This window comes from Nymphalis io, chromosome 17 (genome assembly GCF_905147045.1).
Source record: "Nymphalis io chromosome 17, ilAglIoxx1.1, whole genome shotgun sequence".
NCBI lineage: Eukaryota > Metazoa > Arthropoda > Insecta > Lepidoptera > Nymphalidae > Nymphalis > Nymphalis io.
The window spans coordinates 6,827,724-6,855,177 of record NC_065904.1 but is presented as its reverse complement, the minus strand read 5'-3'; the positions used below and the strand labels follow the sequence as shown (position 1 = coordinate 6,855,177).

General features: G+C 31.8%; 1 protein-coding gene across 2 annotated transcripts; it reads right to left on the bottom strand.

Annotated features, from left to right (window-relative positions):
• Window positions 1–4,562: 4,562 nt before the first annotated feature.
• On the bottom strand, window positions 4,563–27,140 carry LOC126774815 (tyrosine-protein kinase hopscotch). 2 transcript variants are annotated; one of them, XM_050496427.1, is made up of 22 exons: window positions 26,705–27,140; window positions 26,275–26,426; window positions 20,882–21,040; window positions 18,188–18,365; window positions 17,950–18,104; window positions 17,779–17,871; window positions 17,576–17,695; window positions 17,274–17,422; window positions 16,383–16,517; window positions 16,172–16,299; window positions 15,358–15,494; window positions 14,686–14,883; window positions 14,206–14,356; window positions 13,879–14,017; window positions 13,161–13,235; window positions 12,956–13,071; window positions 12,238–12,468; window positions 11,829–11,981; window positions 10,748–10,921; window positions 10,382–10,554; window positions 9,590–9,739; window positions 4,563–8,595 (listed from the first exon to the last, which is right to left on the bottom strand). In XM_050496427.1, the coding sequence occupies exons 1-22, from the start codon at window positions 26,942–26,944 to the stop codon at window positions 8,457–8,459; spliced, it is 3,345 nt and encodes a 1,114-aa protein (XP_050352384.1). In that variant the 5' UTR covers window positions 26,945–27,140; the 3' UTR covers window positions 4,563–8,456. The 2 variants fall into 2 exon arrangements, with proteins under 2 accessions (XP_050352384.1, XP_050352385.1); XM_050496428.1 differs by having other exon boundaries at window positions 8,513–8,595; window positions 9,568–9,739.
• Window positions 27,141–27,454: the final 314 nt, after the last annotated feature.

Below are 27,454 nucleotides of genomic sequence, written 5' to 3'. Positions count from 1 at the left end.
CGAATTCTCTTGTAATTAATTATCTTTTCACTGCCTTTGTTTGAAACCTCAAAGTGTCTATCTAAAACAAAACTATCAAACTCTTACGAGTCAGTTTAGATTTTGTTATATTTATATAACTTTTGTTATATAGATATAATGTTTCTAAGAAATAAAGACGTTATTCTCTTGTTAGTATAGGTTCTTCTTCTTGTTGTTCTTGTCTTATATTCATTCACATATATACTGTATAGTATTCACTTATTGCCAAATTTGGCAACTAAAATAACTGATTTTTATGCAGTATTAAATTTCTAAAATACCGAGAGTACAGTTGTTCGAAGCAATTTAGATTGATTCGTTACAACTCGAGTACTATGACAAGTTCTTTAGAAATAATTGCACACCTAAAAGATATAGAATATAGAACTTTTATAGAATATATTATAGAATATATTATAGAATTGACGAGCCGGTTGGCGTGGTTGGTAGAACACTTGCCTTTCACGCCGAAGGTTGTGGGTTCGATTCCCATCCAGGACAGACGTTTGTGTGCATGAACATGAATGTTTGTCCTGAGTCTGGGTGTAATTATCTATATAAGTATGTATTTACAAAAAAAGTAGTATATGTAGTATATCAGTTGTCTGGTTTCCATAGCACAAGCTTTGTACAAGCTTAATTTGGGATCAGATGGCCGTGTGTGAAAAATGTCCCAGGATATTATTATTATTATAGAACTGTTTGTGTTTTACTGTCGACGTATTACGTTAAGCTCATTTTGCCCGTGCTACAATTTAGTATCAGTCATCAATCAATGAGTTACGTGGTATTAACCCTTGAATAATGCAATGAGACTGCTTCGTAGTTCGTGTCGCAACGTCTATTCAAGTTAGTGTAATATATAAAGCCTGCTGGTTTGAAACGTGACGTAACATATTAATACAATTACAATAAATATAATAAATACACATAGATTATTATAATAAAAAATATATTCGTCAACTTCACAAAATATTATTTATTTATTTTGACAAAGTGTTATTATTTAAAAATTACAAGGTTAAATTTAAACTAACAAACCAACGTGGCTATGTCTAAACTAGATAAATAAATATATGTATTTCAGTCGACTTTATGACGAGGGCGATCAGCAGTAATAATTAGTTATAATAAAAACAATCTATTTATATTATATTACGTATTATAGTTTGATGTATAAATACTGAACTACATAAGTACATATGTACATATTCAATACATCAACTAGGTCTATAAGTTTTAAGAATTAAAGTTGTTGCATTAGATTCTCAAAAAAATATTAGTATTTATTTGACAGTTATCTAAAAAATTAACTATCAGAATCAAAACTTATTATATATATTTTTAAGTTATTTTCTAGTTAGCTCAAACAAGCTTATTATATTATAATGATTAATTTTTAATAACTTTATAAGAATCTGTAATACAATCTCGAAAACCAATACCGATTATAATTCCTAGACTTCCTTTTATGTATACTTTCTGAAACCTATTATACTATCACCAAAGTGAAATAGTGTCACGCCAGCGCAAGCTTATGAACAAATTCCTTGGAGTACTTAAACAGCATCCGTCGCATAGTTTGCACGCCGCACAATTAAAACTTTGCTGTTTGCTAACTTTGAACGACTTCTATTAACTAATTTTATAATAATTTCTTTAAAACATACTAATCTGGTCTGTATGAAAAAATTACCTGTTAATTGTTATCTGAAAAATTAGTTCCTATTTCATATACATTTCTCTATATTTCAATGCTATTCAATTTGTGTTATAGTTTTTATATATTTGACGTTGAATTTTAAGATCAACATTGAATGCAATGTTTCTTTAAGTACCGTTTGAATGTTTTTTAATACATAAGCGGATCTTTTTTTGTAATAGATAGGTGAACTGGGCCACCTGATGGTAAATGGTAACCACTGCCCATAAACATTGGCGATGCACCATCAACCTTGGGAATTAAGATGTTATTTCCCTTATGCTTGCAATTGCATTGGCTCTCACCTTTCAAACCGTAACACAACAATACTAAATATTGCTGCTTGGCGCTGGGACGTCTGATAAGTGGGTGGTACCCAGTCGAGCTTGCAATGCCATGACACAATGATTTAAAAATAGTGTCATAATCGAATTTTGGCCACGAAAGCTAATCTTAAATTGTTGCCAACTAAACAAAAGATACCTGCTCTTTAAAGCAATTGGTATCAACGCCAAATTACTAACTCCGTGCTACGAGGTATTTCTTAAAATAAAAACAGACACCCGCCCTCCCCCATATTACCATTTATTTTGAAGGCAATCATCATATTTCACTATTTAGGTAAGAGAGACTCAATTACATAACGAGCTTGTGATAGTAAAAAAATAATAATACAAAAAAAAATTATTAAATATTACCCCTACTACTTCATTATACTGCTCCAGCCGAAGATTCTCAGACACCCACCCTCCCTCACATTACCATTTATTTTGAAGGCAATCATCATATTTCACTATTTAGGTAACAGAGACTCAATTACATAACGAGCTTGTGTTAGTAAAAAATAATAAAACGAAAAAAAATGATTAAATATTTACTCCTACAACTTTATTATACTGCTCCAGCCGAAGATTACCAGTGGTTTATAGCCGAGCAGTCTAGTCAGCTCGCGATCATGGCCAGGATTTTATTGGAACTGGCCAGCACCCAGAGGCGATTTGACACCTTGACTTACCCAAGCCAATGGAAAATTGCTATGATGATACTCCATGTAAAGTACGAAAAAATTGGATAAAGTAAAAAATAGCAACCTGTAAATGTCCCGCGGGCTAAGGCCTCCTCTCCTTTTTGAGAAGGGTTGGAGCTTAATTCACCACGGTACTCCAATGTGGGTTGGTGGATGGACATGGCAGATTTTCATTTTTATTTCGCTCAGCACGAGATAATTATAGACACAAATGAAGCGCATGAAAATTCAATAATGCTTGCCCGGAGGTGAACTCGCAATAATTGCTTAAGATTCTCTCGTCTTCTAACTACTGGGTGATCACGGCTCTAATAAATTGAATAAAAATGAAATTAAAGTAAAAGTTTCTTTAAATGATAAAATTATTTTAATCAGTGTCTTTAAATAGTGATGCTTAACATTTTAATTACGAATCCCCATTCGGGTTTTTCTTGCGAAGAGCTCTGGACTCCTTTTTTAAGTTTTTAAATGTTCACCTGTAGATCATAAAGTGAGCTTCTCCAAAAAACGTCTCACGAAGTTTTGCCATCCCGTAAGCTTATATATAGGCCTATAGGGAAATCTGCCCTTGCCCGCATCTTGTAAACGTGAGAAAAAGTGAGTCTACCTCATGACCTCATCAGCACCCTGAACGCGCATTACCTTTGATAAATAGATTGAAACCAAAATTATTGTCACGTATTATTTCATTTAGAAATAATTTTAGAAAATAACAGTACTACTGTTATTTTCATATATCACTTAGTCTTCTTCTGCCTAGCGTTTTTCTGGCTTAATAACGCTAGGATCCGCTTTCCTACATTTATGTCTCGTCATATCACTTGGTTAAATATACCTAAAATCAACATGAAAATGCTTAATACCAAGCGGTCTACCTCTAGTAGAGCTGGGCAGTATTAGAAATGCGTGTAATTGAAATACGTATTTAGTATTTCATATACGTATCTCAATAATTACTTCTTGAAAATTATTTTCGTTGTTGATATTTCAAATACTAATGGGTTCGAAACACATTTTCACATAAATACATTTAGCGATATTACTACTCGAGCTTTACAAATCTATAATTTGACAAAATTATACAATTTTCCTCAGTAAAAATAGTGAATATTATCAAATTGTACGCTTGTACAGTTTTATTATTAAGGGCTCTGTATCTTGTACTTATACCATATTCCAGATTTACATAACCAATATGGTCCGGGAGGCAACGTTGCATTTTAGGTAGTGATTTTACGCCGATCGATGGCCATCATTTTCAACAGAACTTGAATGACTAATAAGTGAACCAAGCATCAGCTGACGCACCCGCGGTGGGTTTGCTTGTGTGTGTGGGTTGCGAGAGTGGTAAAAAAATGTATTTGATTGTATAAACAATAAGTTTAGAAATCCTTTTAACTTTTACAGTAACAGTAACAGCCTGTTAATGTCCCACTGCTGGGCTAAGGCCTCCTCTCCCTTTTGAGTAGAAGGTTTGGAGCTTATTCCACCACACTGCTCCAATGCGGGTTGATAGAATACACATGTGGCATAATTTCAATGAAATTAGACACATGCAGGTTTCCTCACGATGTTTTCCTTTACCGTCAAGCACGAGATGAGTTATAATCACAAATTAAGCACATGAAAATTCAGTAGTGCTTGCCCGGGTTTGAACCCACGATCGTCAGTTAAGATTCACGCGTTCTAACCACTAGGCCATCTCGGCTTTTTTTAACTTTTTTAACTTTTTAAGTATAAGGTAATAAGATAAAATACAAACAAGTGTTCAAATTAATTATATTTAAATTGATGGCAAATAAAAAAGATCTTAATAGCCTCATTTATTGTAAAATACAATTTTATATTTAATAATTATAAAATGCAAAGTTTTATCGACATAAAAATTACACTAATGTTGAAATAATTCAATATAACTATTACAAATTATAAAAATAACAACAAATTCATATAAGAATAGAAGGCATTTATTTTAAATACATATTTAAATTATTTGACAAAACTTTGTAAACTTTATGGCTTTCTTAACTCGTAAAACTGAATCATATTTTACATTAAAAGAAACATTTCTATATAATATAACTTAACTTACATGTGTAATATTTAACACCTAATATAATTATATATACAGCGATACATAGATGTAAATAAAACATGCATATATTAAAATTACATTTCATAATTATCTACGTTCGTTAATGAATTGTTCGTTTACAAATCTTCTTATTTTCAATTCTGGTAACTGTATAAGAAATTACTTTGCACTGGTCTATTGTACTACACAGTCATGTATTACATAAACTCATCTCCATGTCGAAGAAAAATCACAGCGATGATTCAACTAAATGCAACGGAATATATACTATTCCGATCAAATATCAATATTACAATACTGTGATCATATCGTTATCATACGTCACGTAGGTCATTTTACCGTTTGTCTCGTCATTTTCAAATCTCAAACAATTCTTAAGCTCAAAATACTCATTTACAAATAAGAATTACAATCATAGTGCCATAAAAAATTATTAAAACGAAAAATTGATTTAAGACGACGGACAAAAAATTAAAATCCAGAAATAACAAATAAAGTCCAAGAAAAGCAAAGGGAAATCCTTATTACTAGTGCAGATTAGTAATAAGGACTCATCACGCTACGGACGTATTTTATGAACAAATGAAAAAATTAAATATAATTTGAAACATTATGTATCAAATCTATTAAAGAGTCTGCGATAAGATAAATCATATTTAAATATCGATTATGATAAAAAGTAAGAATTCCATACACTCAAAAATTCAAAACACGTAACAAAGTTTCAGATTTCAGTGCGAAACATGCTTTGAATTCTCTCTCTCTAATTGATGGAAAAAAAACCTTAAGAATCAATCCATTAGCAGTTCAATTTTCAAACTCGATAAATTTATATTTATATATTTTTTGCACGCGAAGTTATTGATAATATTTATGAATATATATCAGACAAAATACACCCTGTCCTGTAATTTGCTCGTTAAAAAAACGTGATGTCGTAACGCAAAAAAAGTTATCACATATACGCACTTCTATGAATAATTATTATTTAATAGTTACAAGTAGGTTATAAACAATTGGATCGGATTTTAATGTTTAGTTTTGTGTTAAAGCTATTTAATGGATTTTAGTGTTATGTACCAATGGCAGAAATAAAGATAAAAAAACAACTTTGACCTTGAATTGACATTAAGTCGATGGTCGAGATGTGTAATATTGGTTTTCATTATGGATTCGAGAAAAAATGGCGTTTTGAACGCTGACTTTTTATTGGAACTTTGGTAGTAAAATTAAAATCGATGTAATTAGATAAGTGAGAATGGTTTTGTATTTTATAAGTAAATGTATATTATTCATGAACTGTTTGTAGTGTATGATATAATAGAGCTAAAAGCAAATCACGCGTAATGTTTACGATTTTTTTATCTTTACTACTGCTGTCATTGGAATACAGTATACGAGTTAAAAAGGCACCATTAACTATAACGGATCAGAAGCTTCAGAAAACCGGACAGTAAGGACAATGTAAAAATATGACATATCTCTCATAGTGTTTCAATCAAAAAAATTAAATGTTATCAAGGCGACAATTCGAAATATATAAATAACCTGGCCATAATTTATATTATATAACAAACATACACTTAAAAAAATATGTTTGGTCATAGACATTTATCTTCTTATCGTACATTTTTATTATAATTATGAATAGAATTTATTTTATTAAAGTGAAAAAAGGGAGGCCAGTTCGTTGTACTCATTCAAGAAATTTAAAAACATTTTCAACATTACTTTTAATATCGCAATTCTAATTAAGATTAAGTCTCAAACATAAATTGTGATCACTTAAATTAATTAATTTAATTTCCATAATTTTAAAATTTAATTGAAATTGACATTAGATCAATAATCTAAAAACTTTTAAAACAAGCGATTAGCCGCGAAAATTTATAATCTTAGCAAAGTTTATTTAAAATGTTCAAATATATAGCAATAATGGCAAAGCTAATAAAAATGGTTTAATAAGGCCAATCATTCCTTTTAGCACCGAATTTCGTCTCGTAATCAGTCTCATCTTCAAAAAACATTCATATATTCAGTTTAATGCTAAAATATATAAACAAACAGTTACCATATAGCTTCAACAATATGATAAATGAATAAAATATGTTCCTTATCATAATATAATATAAAACATATTTAACATTCAATAAAACTAACTGTCACAACAGCAAATTGTAAATTTATATTTGAAAAAATAAATGTTATCGATATATATTTAGTGTTGCAACACTGCAGCTACTAAAATCTCATAAAATGTTTATTAACCGTCACAAATAGTAGCCAATGTAATTTTGTCGTGTAAAATTAAAAAAAGATCACTCGAAATTAAATACACAAGCCACACTTATTGTTACAAAATGTTATACAACAATGTCACAACATTTGTTCCATTCTTCATTTCAATATGGAAGCTTTGAATGCATCAAACAATTCATTACATAATCTATCGTATGTTAATAAATGTCAGAGTATTAATTAATATTTAATAATATTTTAAAACATTTTATAATTGCAGCGTGGCAACACCAATACACAATGTGATTAATCTTACAATAAAAATTGTATCTTTAGTTAACATCATTAAAAGATAATTTAATATCATCTTTGGTTTTGAAGCGATGCAAGAAATTATTATTAAACTTGAAAATACAAATGTTATCTAAAATGTATAAATTTATAAATAAGGATCACTTCCGCTCGCCAGATCATATTCATTTTAAACGGAAATATGTCAAATAAAATATTATAAACATTTCAAGTTTAACAATGATTCCCTAGCAAAAATCATTTATAATATATATATATATATATATATATAACTTTAAAATTATATCTATATTCTAGAATTGACTAAACACAGTCACAATAAAATCTTTCCTAAAGGGCAAGTTCATATCTGTCGTTACCGTAAGATTAACGTAGTTTCATTTCACTAAAACTATTTATAAAATAATTCTTAAACATAAAACCCTAATGTGATCTAATAAAAATTGCATGGAGGTATTGTTTATAACAGACAAAACTGTTAAATCATTTGATTGCACTACATTTTATACATATTTACAAATAGCTATTACAAATTAAAAAAAAAAAAAAACTAAGGCAAATGCGCAAAGGAACCACAATACACATACAATATAGCTAATTTTATATAACATGTCATTTTCTTGTTATGTGCGTATGCGCAACGAATTTGTAAAGTGATAAAACTTACGTCTACTATACTATGAGGTTATCTTTAAGCGATGCTTAAATCGTCGAGATACTATAAGATATGGCGGGCGTTAAGCTGAACGCTGTGTTAAATAAAGTATATAATTTATTGGTCAATGAAGTTTTAAAGATTTTTTTTAGCAATATATCTAATTTAAATATTTAAATATCGTGTAGGTATCATGTATATAAGAACATAGCTCAGCAAAACATTAACTTTAAGGTTAAGGTTTTTTTTTTTTTTATCCGATACATATCGTCATCATTCCAAAATAGTTACACAACACCAAATAATAATAATACAATCGAGATTGATGTCACTCGTTCTATTAAATGTTTTTCGTTGTGTTAAAAGAAAACCTGTCTTATTACCATGAAAAAACATTGACATCAGCTCACTTGTACTCGTCCATGAACCGCTTGCACATATGCACGAGATCGATGAACTTCGGTCGCATGTTTGGGTCGAGCGCCCAACACTCCTTCATGAGATGCCTGAATATTTCTGATGGGCAGCCCTCCGGTATTTGGAAACTGTCAATACAATTATATAAATAAGTATCATATTGGTATTAAAATTATTTATCTTTAGTCATAAATGAAAATAACACATTATAATGGTTACATTATGACAGAACAATTTAATTTTTGAATTTTTAATTATAATTATTTATGATTAAAAATAAAACTCATAACATTTATTTCAAATCAAACTCGTATTATTTTATTTTTTTCAATTTAATACGTTTCATCTTAATTCCTTTTGACACACACACTTTTTTTTAGAATTGTTTTTTACCCGTCACTTTCGCGAATCTAAATTTAAATAAGTATAAAAATCAACATAAAAAGGAGGTTACATTCTAAACAATATATATCAATTGAACTAAAAATATTTTTAACTCGTTACGACGATGACGCATGTGACGTCACAATGTTAATTTGCCTCTTTGTGACGTCGACTTTAAAAGAATACAAATGAATTTATTTTTCATTTATAAATACCAAATTTAAAAAATTGAAAAAAGTCACTTTTTAGCATCTTCATTACTACAATTTATAAAATTATTCGAGATCTCGACCAATAATATCGCTACAATTCAATGTTCAACTTGTCGATTTGTCTTGACTCTTCTCGTAGTTGGAATAGGCTATACATATTGGTGGTACAGCTTTGTGCAAGCTCATCTGGGTAGGTACCACCCACTCATCAGATATTCTACCGCAAAACAGCAGTACTTGGTATTTTTGTGTTCCGGTTTAAAGGGTGAGTGAGCCAGTGTATTTACAGGCACAAGGGACATAACAACTTAGTTCCCAAGGTTGATGGCGCATTGATGATGTAAGCGATGGTTAACATTTCTTACAATGCCAATGTCTATGGGCGTCGGTGACCACTTACCATCTGGTAGCCCATATGCTCGTCCGCCCTCCAACTCTATAAAAAAAAATACTCGTATATTAGTGACCTAATAAACATTAGTAATAGAAAGCTGCACTGCGTACTATGTATACACAAACAAGTTACCAAGAAGCCCTCTCCCTGGGTCGCTCCACGTCGAACTTGGGCACCTCGTGTCGCGCGCGAGTGAAGATCTCCCACGCCGTCACACCGAACGACCACACGTCGCTCTTTGTAGAGAAGTGCCACGGCTCCACGGCGGACTCGGGCGCGTACCTGTGTGTGTCGCGAGCTTTATAATAATCTAATATATCATACTGGATTTATGGCCTGGTTGTGTGGACAAACACATCTATCTCGTCACCATCTACACCGGCTTGATTATAATAAAGAGTGCTATAGCCAACAAACGGCAAGAACTACATAACTATATTAATAGTAGAGATACCATCAACATCAGATGGACCAATTTCTCGTCAATATAGTGGCCGTAGGAACGAATAACTTTCTTTATATAAAACAGGAAGGCGTACAGGCAGATGGGCCACCTCATGGTAAATTGTCACCATCGTCTATAGACATTGGCGCCGTAAGAAATATTAACCATTCCTTACATCGTCAATGCGCCACCAACCTTGGAAACTAAAATGTTTTGTTCCTTATGCCTATAGCTACACTGGCTCACTCACCCTACAAACCGGGACACAAAAATACTTAATATTGCTGTACCTACCCAGATGGGCATGTTTAAAGCTCTACTATCAATCTAAAAAAACATATAAGTGTGTTTTATTTGCAGTTCAATCATATATTTATACTTACGGTTAAAGTTTCGATTGCTTTTCTTAAAATATTGTATGTAAAAAATATTGTATTTTTATTTACTACATTACTAATACAAGTAATTTCAGTACAAACCAATTAATCGGTAGCAATCGTTCGGTCTTGATCCTATATGCGTTCTCCTCTTTAGGTATAATCCTTGCGAGTCCAAAATCTGATATCTTAACGTGATACTTGTTGACCACTAGGATATTACGCGTAGCCAGGTCTCGATGTACGACATTTTTTGCAGATACGTGATCCATACCCTAAAATATAAAACATGATATAGTAAATGTTAAGTAAATTACTGATATTCGAGTATTTTTAATTATAGTTATGAATGTCAAGATGACTAATAATTTATTTAAACAATAGTGTATTCAGTATATTTAATTAATTTAAGGCGTATTATTTTAATTGTATTATACCCGCATTTTTTTTAATTATACAGATATTTACCGTAGCTATATCTTTTGCATATTTAAGCAGATGCGATATACGTAATTTGTCCCCTTGGAACTTAAGGTAATAGTTGAGTGACCCTTCCTCCAAATATTCCATAACGATAAGAACATCAGACCCGTGGTCCCAGGAGTAGCCGAGGATTTCCACTATATTTATATGTTGTAGTGACTAAAATTAAATAAGAAGAATATAAGTTTTCAATAAATAACAACGATCTTTACGAATAACAAAATATCACATATTTTAATAAGGCAGCAAAGCACAAATTTATTGCAATGGACTTACTTCGATGGCAGGACGAGTAAAAATAAATAAACTACTTTGACCTTCAATTGACGTGACATCATTGGTCAAAATCTAAAAGAATATTTGGTATGCTGTAATTCTTATTGAAACTTTGGAAGTCAAATTAAAATAAATATAAAGAGTTAATAGAAATATTTTGATCAATATACATTTATTGATATTGATTGAAAAGCCGAGATGGCCCAGTGGTAAGAACGCGTGAATCTTAACCGATGATAGTGGGTTCAAACCCGGGCAAGCACCACTGAATTATCATGTGCTTAATTTGTGATTATAATTCATCTCGTGCTTTACGGTGAAGGAAAACATCGTGAGGAAACCTGCATGCGTCTGATTTCACTGAAATCTGCCACATGTGTATTCCACCAACCCGCATTGGAGCAGCGTGGTGGAATAAGCTCCAGTACCTTCTCCTCGAAAAGAGGAGAGGAGGCCTTTAGCCCAGCAGTGGGACATTCTAAGGCTGTTACGGTACAGTTACATTTATTGATAATACAACACGTATTATCAAAAAATGTATATTGATCAAAAATAAAATTTTACTGAATCATATAGCCGAGCCAATCAGCAAATCGCATGGCATAATAAAGTTAAAAGTTTGTTTAGTTCTACCTCTTCTGTCATTAGAATATACGTTAAATAACAGTCAGAGGTTGAGAATATTTAAAAAAATTGTTCATTGTCCCTTGATTGTCCTCAGTAAAGCATAAGTTATCTTTATGATAACATTTTTACGTGTTTTTATTTACGGTACTGAATTTTAACTTACTTTCATAATTTCGAGTTCGTTCTTAAAGTCCTCATAAAGACTGCCATTCCTTTCGGACGCCTGCCTGGTCAGTTTTTTAACAGCTACTTCTTTTCGTTGAGATTCTTGGTTGTCTCGCTCCATCCATCCTTTGAATACGTGACCATAGTTACCCTACAACGGACGTACAATTAAATAAATATCTCTCGGACAGTAAGTGCAGTATTTTATTATGTTATAGGTTGGAGTCGTTAAGAGATCACCACCGCCCATAGACATCGGCGATGTAAGAAATATCAACCATTTCTTTCCATCAAACTTGGATACTAAGACGTCGCGTTCGCTGTGCCCGGAGGTACACTGGAACGCAACAATACTAAGGGTTGCCGCTTAGCTCCCACGACTAGGAAAGTGAGGCGGGGCGACTCACGCTGCCGATCTTCTTGGTGACGGTGACGAGGTAGGTCTTGCCCTGCGACACGATGGACTCCATGAGGCGCGGCGCGGCGCAGGCGGCGAGGTCGTCGTGCGCGTCGTGCGCGTCGTGCGCGGCGCACGCGCTGCTGCGGCCGCTGCGCGCGCTGCGGCTGCGCGCGCTGCGCAGCGCGTACGTCAGCGCGTTCATGCTCTCCAGCGAGTTCGAGCTCTTGCTGTCCGCGAACTGACGAGGAGACGAATTTATGGTAGGCGCATTCGCCGATCGAGCACTCGACCGCCTCTACCTCGTATGGAGACGAGGAAGTCGCTCACCATTAAAATCATTCATGGATCGTTCATTTATGGAACGTTGGCATCGGAGAAGTTAGCATGTAATATATGTATGTTTTCAATTTATTTGTAAAATTTACGATTAATTATATTAAGCGTTTCTTTAAGAGAATAATATTCGATTATCGTTGTTATTGTTATACCAGTTGTATACTTTTAACGGTATCGCTACGCCACCAGACATTTGTGTGCATGATCATGTCTGTTTGTCCTGAGTCTGGGTGTAATTATCTATATAAGTATGTATTCACAAAAGAAAAGTAGTATATGTAGTATATCGGTTGTCAGGTTTCCATAGTACGAGCTCTGCATAGCTTGGGATCTGATGGCCGTGTGTGAATAATGTGCCAGGATATTATTTATTTATTTATTTTGCTTACCGGATTATCGTACTGATCCGACATGGTGCCATTCATGGAGGCCGCACTGCTGTCCACTGAGATTAACGATTTATTACTGCCAGCGTCGCTCAACTCGCTCGGAATAAACCTATCGCCTAGAAAAACGAAAATAGTTATTCCCTGATCCAAAATTATTTCTTATTTTTTTCACTCATTATAAGATAACTATAAGGATGCCACTTACTTGACACTGTTTCTGCGTGCTCCATGTGGTCTAAAGATATCTTTGGCTCTTCATACTCGTGAAGCGGTACGTACTCTGCGGTATATAAATCAATATTAAAATTAAATATTAAACAAGTGTTTTGTCATAAAGACCTTAATGATGTGAAATATTATACCATAAAGAATAATTTTAGTAGAGCACATTTTTTAATATCAATAGTGAAACACGCTTTATTACCTAATAAAAAGTATGTATATAATTATTATTTTAGCAGGATAATATCTTGCAGGTTAACAAGGATGGATGCCAGAATTTGCTGCTACGATTACGTAAATAGTCAAATGTCATTACTTTAATTTTATTCTTTGTGGTTAATGACTTACTTACTATATTATTATATAATATTACTTATTTATGCAAATGCTAAGCATTATTTGAATATAACTGTAATTGATTATTTAATAACTTATTTTTATGTACTTCGTTAAATTAATAAATCTGTAATAAGAAGTGAAAAATAATATATTGCTTAAAGTTTGCACCGACTTTCGACATTTTTTTAGTACAATTAATAATGACCTCTTAATTAAAAAAACTTAATGACATAAATTAAAAATCTTTAAAATTTACTAAAAGTGAGTTTTATTTTTTTGTGCATATTTTTTAAAAGATATAGATATAAAAATCTGTGTTCAGCAATCGTAGAAAAAATATGTATAGGGATCTGTTGCCGTACCGCGATGCAGCATGTGGTTCATGTCCCGCATGATCTCCTGCGGGCGCAGGGGGTCGCTGTGCCAGCACTGCCGCAGCAGCGCCCACACCTCGCCCGGGCAGCGCGACGGACGCAGCAGCCGGTCGCCCATCTCGTAGCTCTGCGGGACACCACGCACATAAACTGATATCTCATCTATGTAACCTGACTTTAAGATATTGCCGTACCCAGTCGTAGCACAAGAATAAAACTGCGAGGAAAAATAATATTGTTTACCAAAAAACAAGTAAAAAATATCAATTAGAGACAGGAACACATATACACTGTTATATATGTGTAACAGCTTACCCTTGCAGTCAGCACGGGGTTGGTGTCCGCCGGTGACTGTCCATAGGAGAAGACCTCCCACAACGTGGTCGCGAATGCCCAAATATCACCTACTACTGAACGCTTTGCGAGATTCATATCAGAGAAAAATTCCACCGGCATCCAATGTACACTGTGAACAAAAAAAGCACTTAATAGTAATTTCTTGCTATTTAATTTTTTTTAACCTTTCATATTGTAATGGATATTGTATGATTGAATTCAAATTAATCAAATATTAAATCTAACCATAACATATGTATGTTATACAAATATTATACAAATATTATACAAATATTATACAAATGTTACATAAATTATAAAATGAAATCAATTCAAAATCCATTATTCAACAGAGAAGCATTAGACTTACTTATTAATTGTTAAATTAGAAACTACCAACGGCGTGAAAAACTCAGAAGCGGTTGAATATGTTGATAGATGATTCAGTATGTTACTCACTCTTGCGGCGTGTATTGTCTAAGACTGGGGCCCGACAGCTTGACGATGATCCTGTCAGCTTGGTGAGACGCCAGCAACAGTCGCCGACACCGTATCCCGCCGTGGACGACACCCGCCTCCGACAGGTCCCACAGCGCTCGAGCCAAGCCTGCGGCTACCTTCTTCAGGTGTAACGGCTTCACAAGTTCTTCGTTTTCTCTAAAACATTATATATTTACATAATTAACATAATTTTTATCTTTTGAATAAGCACTTTCTTTCCTAAAACCTCATAGACACTAATAATCAGACGTGACTGGGGTCAAGTGTTAACCCTTTTCTCGATAAAAATTTAAAATGTTCTAATGAATTTTAATTTCCTGTCATAATCTGGATTACATTGTATTAGTAAGATTCTTTATTAAATTATAAATACAACAAGAAAGTCCTGGATAGTCATTTAATTTGAAATACGATTGAATAATAATTTTTTGCCAATTATTAGCACCAAATTTCTCCTAACTAAATTTCAAATAATATTTTTAATATATGATATTTGTATTGTAATGCTATTACTAAAAAGTATATCAGGAATTTCACGACCTGTATTTCATAGCCCCGTTTGGTAACATCTTTCTTTAGTATTTTTGAATATATAATTGAAATTTATATGAATATTCTTGGAGATGATACCTTAGGTAGACATCAAATGGTCCATAAGGCAAAAATTCAAGCACCATGGCTGTGGGCGAGCTGAGAGTAACGCCGTACAACCGGACAATCGAACTTGACTGCACGCAAGCCCATTTACTCGCTAATTCTATGAAATCCTGTAAAAAAAAACATAATTATTATACCTTCTAATAAATTAATAAATTACTATATAAATGTGAAATATATAATTAAACATTTTATACATATGTACATATTAAAGCGAAAGTTGGTGTGTTTTGAAAAAAATCAATCTTACTCTTTTTGTTATAAGTATTTTTATTTTTATTCTAATTATTATTTTTGCAACACCTGCAATTCAGAAGACACTCGATTTGTATAACTTTATATTGAATGACTTAATTGTTTTTATTAGTGTACTCCTTGCTGGTGTTGATATTATAATAAAGTAAATTAATTAAAATACTAGATTGAGAAATGAATAAAACAATAGAAGTACATCGAGAATGTTTTTTAAGGTGTCATATGTATAAAACTATGTTTAGAAACTCAGCAAAGTACCATTGAGAAATGTAAACTATTTGGGATTATTTTTTTGTTATATATATTTACAACCTTTATCTAAGCTGGCACCAACCAGAACACAGCAATACAAATTATAAGTAAAATAAATGAAAAATCAAATCAACAGCCAATCATTGTCCACTGCTGAACATAGGCCTCTCCCAAGGTGCGCCAAAGCTCCAAAAACAAAAGCTAAATTATAAGTAGGCAGTTGTTAATAATACTTAACTATTAATTGACGAAAATATTGAATAAATAATTATAGAATTACCTTTAAATAATCATTAGCTCTTTCCCGCTGAAGTGTTTTGAAAGCAACCAGAAGCTTTTTAGTTTCATCGAGCCTCCATAAAGCTTTGTATGTAGCTGTGATGTTTTCTGATCCCACTTTTTCAGAACCTAAACACAAAATTGATTATTGCTTTGCTAATCAACAATTTAGCAACTATTACTACATTACATATATTAGTTATTATTTTTACCTGTATACAAAAGTATGTCTTTGTTCGGTAAGCATCGAGGACTTTTGTTGTCCTTCAATATATCTTGCAACTCTGCTTGGTCTATCCTAACACCTTTCTTCAATGGTTCACCGCACAGAAGTAATTGAGATTTATCTAAAATGATTATTACACGTTAGTTTGATTAGAAATATGTATTCATCATAGACAAATATTATCTATGGTCTATTCCAACCACAAACAAATTAAAGACAAATAAACAACTTTAACCTTGAATCGAATCGATATTATTGGTCGAAATATCGAATAAAATCTATGATAGTCAATGTGGATTCGCGAATAAAACGGTCTTTTGAATATCGGTAAAGTTGTTATTGAAACTTTGCCGGAGTGAATCATTATAATATTATTCTAATTTCCTTTTAATATTAAGTATTGATTGTTTTTTTTTTTTATTTATTACACGAACTCCCGCCCCTTTTTACTATCGAACGGCCAGGCAAACGCGACCAAAGCGCCATAGGTACACAGTGGAAATTCCCCACCTACGTACGAAGCGCTTTGAATCGACATTCATCATTCGCACTGCGAAACTATGGAATGCTTTGCCTGAGTCCGTATTTCCTGATAGCTACAATGTTGGTGTCTTCAAATCCAGAGTTTGTTTATAGGCAACAGGTTTCTTATAGGCAAGCGTGCTACATCTTAGACCGTGTCGATGCTTAACATCAGGCAAGTCAACGGTCAAACGCTGGCTTATTCATTATAAAAAAAAAAAAAATTTTTTTAGGTTTTGATTTATTGAAAACAAGTATGTCATGTTGATAATTTATTAAATAAATAATATACCAAGAATACGATTTAATTATTATTAATTTATATAATATATTGTTTAATTATTATGTCACTTACCATATTCAGAAGGAGGAATACACTCATTTAAAAATATCCTTCCTTCATTATTCTGGTGACAGCCGACCAGCCTTTCAATGCTGAAGTATTCCTCTTTATTGAATATGTAACAATGTCCTTTGAACTCTAATCTGTATGTCTCTGTGGTACTGCAATATAAAAATATATACATTTACAGATAAAAATATTATTATTGTTGTTGTTTTTTTTTTTGGTGAACTAATTATTTAAAGCATATTATAATTTATATTTTAAGCACAATAGACTATTGTTTTTCTTAATTAAATTAATTAAAAAATTACCTGTTCTTTGTACAAACGTCTAAATAAAATACATTGTAGTCGTCTTGACACTGTCTTATGATATAGCACCCATGTTTCTTACTGCGTTTTTCTTCCAATTTTCGGTACGAAAATGCACCGCTGGAAATAAATTTAAAACAAAAACATTTTTAACATATGTACATTCAAATATAAAGTATTTGTTAATGTGTTTTGTTACTTACCCGACCGGACCATGACATTTTATCCTTTGCAATTCTTTCAATGAGGGAGTCTCGTCGTCTTTTGAAAGGTTGAAAGTCCATTTCACCATCAATCTGGTAAAAATAAAATTAATTATAAATAACAATTAGATTGAATAAAAATTATATAAATAAAATATTGATTTCACTTACCGATAATATCCATCGCATAGTGATATAAATGATGATAACTGTTCTTCAGATTTGAATTTAAAAAACAATGGCGTCCCTCTTCTAGAAACTTCCAAAGAATGGTCACCGTTTCTAGTCAAATATATCAACTCTTCTATCGTGCAAACATGAAACCACTGAAAGAAATAAAAAGTTATTTCATTGATCACTGATTAGTGTGTTTTATTTCAAATATAGTCGCAGTATTTTCCTAACTTACATCTCTTTTTGTAGTATTGAATATTCGTATGCCGGGCTGGTGGGGATGGAACGGTGCGACGACAACTTTCACAGATACTACATCGCTACCATTCTGCCAAAGAACGTTATCATACTCTTCTGCGAGATAGTTAGGCGCTAATCCATATAATTGTTGCAGGTAAAGATTTTTGACATAACTGCAATTTAAAAACAAAAAATATGATATTTTTATATTGAAATGCTGACGTTGTAAATATATATGTTGGCTTGATATCATTGCCTTCAATACTGAAAATTGTGGATGTGAAATACAAGTTTAAGATTGTTACTTGACAGCAAGTGTTAATTGAATATACATTAGCGCAATTTTAGCATCGTGATTCGAGTTATATAGTATTTTTATAAATTTAATTTGTTTATTAATATTTCAAACGTGACTCTTTTATTTGTGCATTTATTAATTTCATGAGTGTGTCAGAGATATCGAATTATGTTTTTCGTATTAATTTTATTCTTATCGTCTTAAATGAGTCATCTTTACGGGTCCAATTTAAAATTAAATTATGATAGAATATATCCTTATTCAAACCTATATACATATTTGTATATAAAAATTATTCTAGTTTTTGTTCGTGATCTAAAATCTCGCATAGTATTCAAACGATTGGTTTATAGTATTATGTCGATTTTGTGGCTTGAGTTTCTATCAAACTACAATTGACGTACAATAGATGTCTCGTTGTATCAGATGATTGTTTGTCTCTAAGCGTTAGGGCAAAGTTCGTTGCACTGCCTCGAGTTATCCGTGATACGGGTATGTGATACCGATCTTTATTGAGACTTCCGAATTGACTCGATCTCCATACGCCTCATGCGGTACTTTAAGTGGGATTGAATTCACCCGAACCGACTGATTGTACAGGCCAAAACCTATACAGGTAGAAGATATATACCCAGGGAATGGATGAGATACGACCACGGAAGTCAAGAGTCCTCGTGGGACGTGACGACGGGACGGGACGACGTGACCCCTCATCCACTTTTACAAGAGTCGCCTCATCATTTGATTCAATCTGTTTCAATCAGCATTTTGACTATCTTATATCCTTATCAAGGCAGATAAACATGGTTATTTAGGTTTTTGATATTAAATAAAAGCAAGTTGGGTTTTATCCTATTACACTTCAAAGGGTAAAAGCTTAAAAAATTGGCTCAAACTCTTGATATTCATCATGCGAGTAAACCTGACGTCGCTTTTCACAATATTCATTATTTTTTTTATAGAATAGGTAGGTGGACGAGCATATGGGCCACCTGATGGTAAGTAGTCACCAAAAGCCCTTAGACATTGGCATTGTAAGAAATGTCAACCATCGCTTACAGCCAATGCGCCACCAACCTTGGGAACTAAGATTTTATGTCCCTTGTGCCTGTAATTACACTGGCTCACTCACCCTTCAAACCGGAACACAACAATATCAAGTATTGCTGTTTTGCGGTAGAATATCTGATGAGTGGGTGGTACCTACCGAGACGAGCTTGCTCAAAGCCCTGCCACCAGTAAATTTTCGAAAACTTAGTCGCTCTTAGATTAAAAGTAACGTGTTTCATAACACCTAATATAAAAGAAGCTACAACAATATTATTATAGGCTACGTAGCAGGTAATAATTCTATTCACACCGCTTATACTATACGTTAATGCATATCAATATATCTGATCAATTCAATTACTTAACGTACATGTTTTTGGCTTGAATTGTGAACGGAAATTTAAATGAAACTGTCACTCGGTGGTGTCACTTCCATCAGTGATAATGTATTTCTCTGAAAATAAAAGACCTACATACTTAAAATTTGGCAGGCGTGCTTCGTTTCATCAGTTAGCTTCAAATAAGAAAGGGATAAATATATTTGAACTTCGTTTAAAAAAAAATCTATAAAAATCGTGGCATTAAAGGGTGTTTACTCCTTTTCATGGGAGTCTTCATTCTTCCACTCTTTTTAAATATGATCCAACAGATTCGAAGTTTTACTGATATGTTTTTAATATGCATGCCAATTTATGGCTTTGTAGCATCCATTTGCTATTGACAAGTCAATTACAATAAACGAAATCAACACCTAAAGAAGTTGACCTATCAACGAAAGTACGATCGACGAATATCAACGATGATAGACAACGAATAAATCAATTTGTTGCTTCTATATTAAAAAGTTTTAAATTTGACTATACTTTGAGACATATATTCTAAAAAATAGAAATAAATGCCTTGAGGTTTCTGGCAATAGAGCAACCCCATCACATTCCGTTGGTTTCGTAAGGGCCGATAACGTTTAACATATCCCATAAAAGCATTCCCATGGACTGGCTGGATGGTCGAAAAAGTCAGTCATATCTTTCCTTTACCTCAAATTGATGGCAAGCGAATGATGATGATAAAATAATTGAGTAACTAAAGAATTACATATTTAGCATTTTTATTTAAACTAAAATAGTTAAATGTTTAATACGATTTGTATATTTAATCATGTATATTACAAATTACAACAGCAGTGAATTTTAAAGAATCGCGTAAGCAAGATAACCCCAGATAAAATATTATTAAACTCTACAAAAAAAGTTTAAACCGGAAATTTCATTGATATATGAGTTTAAATACGTAGCTTTATTTTTATAACAATTTTAACACTGAATGCAAAAAAATACTTACTTTACATTGTGCCCCACGGAGCACAACTGTGGGAGATAATCATGGGCATACTTTTTCGGGAAAGGTCCATGTCTTCTGACGATAACCTTTGGGATATATTTCTTGTAATTACGAACCACATCATTCAAGGGCAATTTCTCTTCTAGTATTGCCCGAGTCCTGAAACAAAACAATCCATCAATACTTTGATGATAAATTATCGTGGAGCTGACAAGCAAAATTTCTATACGACTTTCTCATGTGGAAGAAATTATCAATTGTGATAATTATGACAAAGCTCTGATTCTAGAGTCCAGAGCTCTGACTTTTGTAATAATTTATTTTTTTATATTTAATTTAATTTATATGAATTGCACACTCGTTCGAATGTCATTCTAAATTATCACAGAAAAGGGATCTGCCAGTATGTTTGTCAATTGACAATGCTTTCAAAATGTTTTAAAAATGTACTGTTTGTCGTATAATGTAGTTTTTGTTGTGTCTCATAAACATCGTTCGTTTATATTTCTTATAAGAATGAAGAAAATCGATGAGGCACGTCTCTTTTATTTCAACGGCATTTGAATATTATTTTCGAGAATGTCGAAGCTCGCGCCCACCATCATACACAAAATTCTACGTCAAGCATTTAATATTATATATAAAACATTTACAAAATCGTTTTCGAAAATATATCGAATAGATGCATCTTGAACCAGGAGCATTTGACTTAGTAGATTTGTTTACATTTACACAAATCATACGTCCCTCGATAATGCAAAGCCTTGGATGTCTGCCTCATGTCTGGATTTTTTTCGATTACATGACGATTTCGACCATCAGCCCGAGTAGCAAAAATAAGCAGTTAATTTAATAATTTTACAATTTTTAACCCTTTTTTATTATTACAAATTTGAAAAGGGGTAACTCAATAACGCGGTGACATACCCTATGTATGTATGTATCCTCAATTAGCTGGACCAAATCGATTCGTATTGACCTGAACTTTAATCGCTATCGATACGAGAAAATCATTCATCAAAATATTCGACAACTCCTTAGCCATATTATTTTATTACATAAAATAAAAAGCAATACTAATATAACAAAATATACTTTATAAAAAAAACTAGATCGTTAGTACTGGTTACAAGATTATTTTTGTATAAATATACATATGTTATATACCATGCTCGTATAATTACAGTTAATAATAGATCCAAGTCTAGGTATTATAAAATAAGTGTCTATAATCAATAAATGAAATCAATGTTTTAATGTAAATTAATAAAAATACTTTTATAATATTGCGTATATTTTTTACACAATAATATATTGTTCTAGTGCTATGATGGCGCAGTGAATACAAAATATGACTATCAATGCTGGTCACCAGTTTACGACCGTACGTACATGCAGTCTTGAGGTTGAGTATTACTGAATTTTAAATTACCCACATTAATTCAGGTATTACAAGAGGTCCCTCAGTGGTCGTATCGTATTTCTCGTTCTATCGGATTATTAAATTGCGAAAATAGAAACATGAGGGATAGTATGACTAGTCGGCTATTCCTTTAAAATGGTGCCGTTAACGATTAGATGAACATCATCATCATAAAATAATAAAATTATCATGAACAAACCTTATATTAAAATAAATTATAACAGATATTTAGTATTAAATATCTTATAAAAACATTTTAAAGATGCAGACATATTCATAAATATAGCTTTTGTCGCGGAGACAGCTATCGCTGATTATGAGAACCATTGTTTCATTGGAAGGTAGATAATGATTTTTTATAGACTATTGTTTAATAGAGCATTTATCAGAGCGCAATGTTACATGAAACTTAACAACTATACATAATATTTAAGAAATTGTTTTTTTTTTTATTTATTAATTATAATTGCTCATCTAAAATCCTACAAAGCACTCGGTGCCTTATGTGGATCACCCAATTTAACTGTTACTACAATTCTTTGAAATACTCGATATATTTTTTTAGTTTTGTGAGTAGCTACACAAATGTAGTAAATGTACAAAAGTAATTAAGTAACTCATAGTTATCGGTATTGACCCCATACTGTCAAAAAAGTCATAAAATTGCGTGGTAGTATTGTGTTCGCCATTCATGTAAATAATAACATAAAAGAGAATAGTTTCTAATTATTTTTTACTTCGAAAATAATTGTGCTCGGTGAAAAGGTTCAGTTTTATATATAAAGGTTGAGTATATATCACATAGAAAAACGTATTTACGATAAACTTACTTGCGAATACTTTGATTTTATTTTGATGATGACGGGGAAAATAAAATATGGATGTCTTGGTTGTACCGTCAAAGAATCAAAATTGCTAGCATATGTCAGAAACCGAATGCATCGAAGACATCGTAGAAATTGCTCAGTGGTAAAATAAAAAAAGCTAAAATATTTAAATTTCAGGTTGCGTAAATAGAAAGAAGTACGTTTGTGTTCAATTCATTAACAAAAGACAGAGAAAGTAGATTATGGTCTACATTATTCTGATGCAATTGAAAGAAATAGGAATAAGCCAAATACGACAATCCTACATCCTCTTGATATATAGACATGACCGATTCGTGAATTTAATACTTGTAGCCAAAAACAGCAATAACGTAAATAACTTCTAATCGCAAAGGAAAAACTTTGATCATGTGAAGAACTTTGCCTAAATATGTTAATTAATAAAAATAAAAAGCAAATATTAGATCGAAAATAAATAAAGTGAATTTCAAATCGGTGGATATTTTTTAATACAAAATAAATTCAAAATTTAAATAAATTAAACTGTTATAAGTTCTGTTCAATGCCAAATAGTAGCGTTCATCCAAAGTGTAATGCACATTGAACTGAAAAACATGTATTTTCTAGTAAAATATTTTATTTAGTTTTATTTATTTATTTTCCCTATATTCTATTGATACAAGCATATAAGATGAAGTTTTGTAAAGTAAACTATAAATGCCCCATAGCTAAGCATAAAACTCCTTCTCTTTTGGAGAAGGTTTGGTCACTATCTCAGCTATGCCACTCACCTCACTGATCCAGGATAAGCTGATAATTGAGGCAGAATTTGATATGACAGATGCAAGTTTGGTAGCATTGTTTCCTACATTAATACAGGCTCAGATTTTGTAAAATCATTTAAAAGCAAACACTACCTGAATATTAATACATCTATTTAAGTAAATGCTTTCACCAATCGCGATATTAATTTTGTAATCAACAAATTAAATTCATGAAACTTAATGTTGATAGAGATTTAAACCACTTTCAGTTAAGATCCACATATCCTGGTACTGGTGGTACATCTACTGGTGGTAGGGCTTTGTGCAAGCTCGTCTGGGTAGGTACCACCCACTCATCAGATATTCTACCGCAAAACAGCAATACTTGATATTGTTGTGTTCCGGTTTGAAGGGTGAGTGAGCCAGTGTAATTACAGGCACAAGGGACATAAAATCTTAGTTCCCAAGGTTGGTGGCGCATTGGCAATAAGCGATGGTTGACATTTCTTACAATGCCAATGTCTAAGGGCGTTTGGTGACCACTTACCATCAGGTGGCCCATATGCTCGTCCACCTTCCTATTCTATAAAAAAAAAAAAAAAACCTATTTACTGAATCATCTTAGCTTGCAGTTTAATGAGTATTCCGCAATATAAACACCTTTTTTCACTAAAATTTGCAATTTTATAATTTAGGCATTATTGCACCCTTAACAATCAGTATATTATATATTAATATATTTTGCAATGAAAACAAATTGTCTCATTTACTTCTTCGATATTATACCTTGAATATTTGTCTGTTTATTAGTCAAAAGCAAATTATAGAGCTTTTAAATTAATTGCTTATATAACATTTGCAATTCAAATACATTTATAAATAATGTGTACTTAAACAGTCATACCATAGTACTAATTACATTCCAATAAAAATATTTCATAAATGTAATTATAAAATTAAACATAACTTGTTGATAAAAAATTAAATTACTTTCTTTATAGATATTATTATGATATCTTCTTTAGACGAGCCGGTTGGTGTGGTTGGTAGATACTTGCTTTTCACGCCGAAGGTTGTGGGTTCGATTCCCACCCAGGACAGACATTTGTGTGCATGAACAAGTCTGTTTGTCTGTGAGTCTGGGTGTAATTATCTATATAAGTATGTATTCACAAAAAGAAAAGTAGTATATGTAGTATATCAGTTGTCTGGTTTCCATATAACAAGCTTTGTACAAGCTTAATTTGGGATCAGATAGCCGTGTGTGAAAAATGTCCCAGGATATTATTATTATCTTCCCCCTGTTACATATAATTACTTAATTTTTTATCATTATGTAATAAGTGTGCACATATTATGTATTAACAAATTCTTTATCAGATAACAATTGTAAGAGTTTCAAAACTTATTGATAAAAAACATCAGTTGTATCGTCATCATATGTAACTAATTTCATTTTTTATACACTATTTCATTTAAAAGTATAAAACCAATATTAAGCAAAAAAATATTATGACATAAATACCATAAAAAAGTAATTAAATGGTGCCATAATATATAACTCACATATATGTTATTAGTAATTAATATAATGTTAATAATTACATGTTCTCCTAACATAAAATTTAGTAATTTTAGTTTATAAAATGTGATATGATGATAGATATAACAAAATAATTTTTTTTATTTAATTACAAAAAAATAACTAATTAAAGTAATACAAACATCAAAGAAATACTAATTTTCTTAATGATGCTTGTGATATAGTTTAATTCTATTATGTTCAATAATGAATGAATAGTAGATATTATTATCTTAATGTTGCTGAACTTTTGACTTTATCATTGATAATATATGGTTTGTATAATGCATGTGTCTGATATATATATGTATATGTAACTACGTTAAAAATAATAGTAAATGTCGTCATGTATATACATTGAGATGGAAAATGTTTCTTTTTTTTATTTTTTACATTTTTTGCTTATACTTTACTTGGTGGTTAGGCTTTGTGCAATCCCTTACAGGAAGTACCACCTACTCTTTTCATAATCTACTAAGCTGCAATACTTGATGGATGAGTAGGCCAGTGTAACTACAGGCACAAGGGACATAACATCTCTTGTTCTCAAGACTGATGGTGCATTGGCAACATAAGGGATAGTTAATATTTCTTATAGTGCCACTGTCTATGGGTGGTGGTGATCACTGACCAAAAAGTACTATTAAACCCTAACCCAACAACTGTTAATAAGCAACAAATCCATACCTATTAATAAGAAATAAATTGTGTAAAGCTATATAATCCTAATAAAGTTTAAATACACAGATATTTGTAATGTTATACATTACAATGAATAGGTTAATTGATTTACTCACATATCTGCAATACCAAGGCCCAGCAACTCTTGTTTATGTTCGGGATACTTGATTTCTGGTATTTTGTTCTCATTGACATCATTGCGAGCTTGTTGGAAGTAATAGTCATATGTTGTTTCATCTAAAGTTATTAAGAGTCCAAGGCGAGGTACCTATTAAAATGTTCACTCAATTAAAAGACGGAACTTCTTTGATCTCTATTTTTTATAAATACTCTAAAAGTTTAATTAAAATTTTCAGATAAGGGCTTATATTAGCTAATATTAATTTGACTTTTGAAGTAAAACAAAAATATATTTTATTTGTTAGGAGCTTATGGTTTATATTAATACATTCAGTAGTAAAGTCAAATGTAATTTTCAAGTATAATTTATTTGGTCCTTATTTTTACTTCATTATCGATTAGATGTAGGATATTATGGAACCTTACCTTGAACCGTATTCTCAATTCATAATCTCGTGAACTCGAAAGAACTTTGCTGTTATCTTTGAGGAAATACTCCGTACCTCTGATCCGTAATGCAAATAACGTACGCGTTAGTGGAGGAATGTTATACTTCTTGCATAAAACTATACACAATTCTTCTGCAGTAAAAGAACTTGAACAGGGTATTATATTAGGCGTCGAATCAATCACCACCGACACTTTAACTGTCTCGACCGCTGCCATGGTTTATTTTGTAAACTAAATCACAAAAAACAAGACGCCAACAGTGATAAGACTCAATCTATTTATATTTTTGAGGGATAACATTAAATTTTGTTTGCTGTATTTCGGTCATCTTTTCTTACATTCGCGATAAATAATGCACATAATAAATCAATGAAATAAGTAAAATGTTTATTTATAAACCAACTAAGGTCACCACTGCTAGCCACTAGCTAGTTAGGGATGGCCTAATCATGTCTATGGCCTATAGTGATGCTCTGTTAATATCGAATTTACAAAATAAAATATAATTTATATTATTGACTTTAAAAATTTAAGTGGAAATTTTTAATAAATAAAAATAGCAAATCAGTTATTAATAAATATTTTTACAGAAATATTTAATATTGCTATATAATATTAGGTAGGTACTTTGTACACTCTGTCAAACGCAAACTGGCTAGTTGAGAATCAAGTTCATCAAAATATTTTTATCTAATATGAGTTAAATTATTGTTTGTTAAATAATTG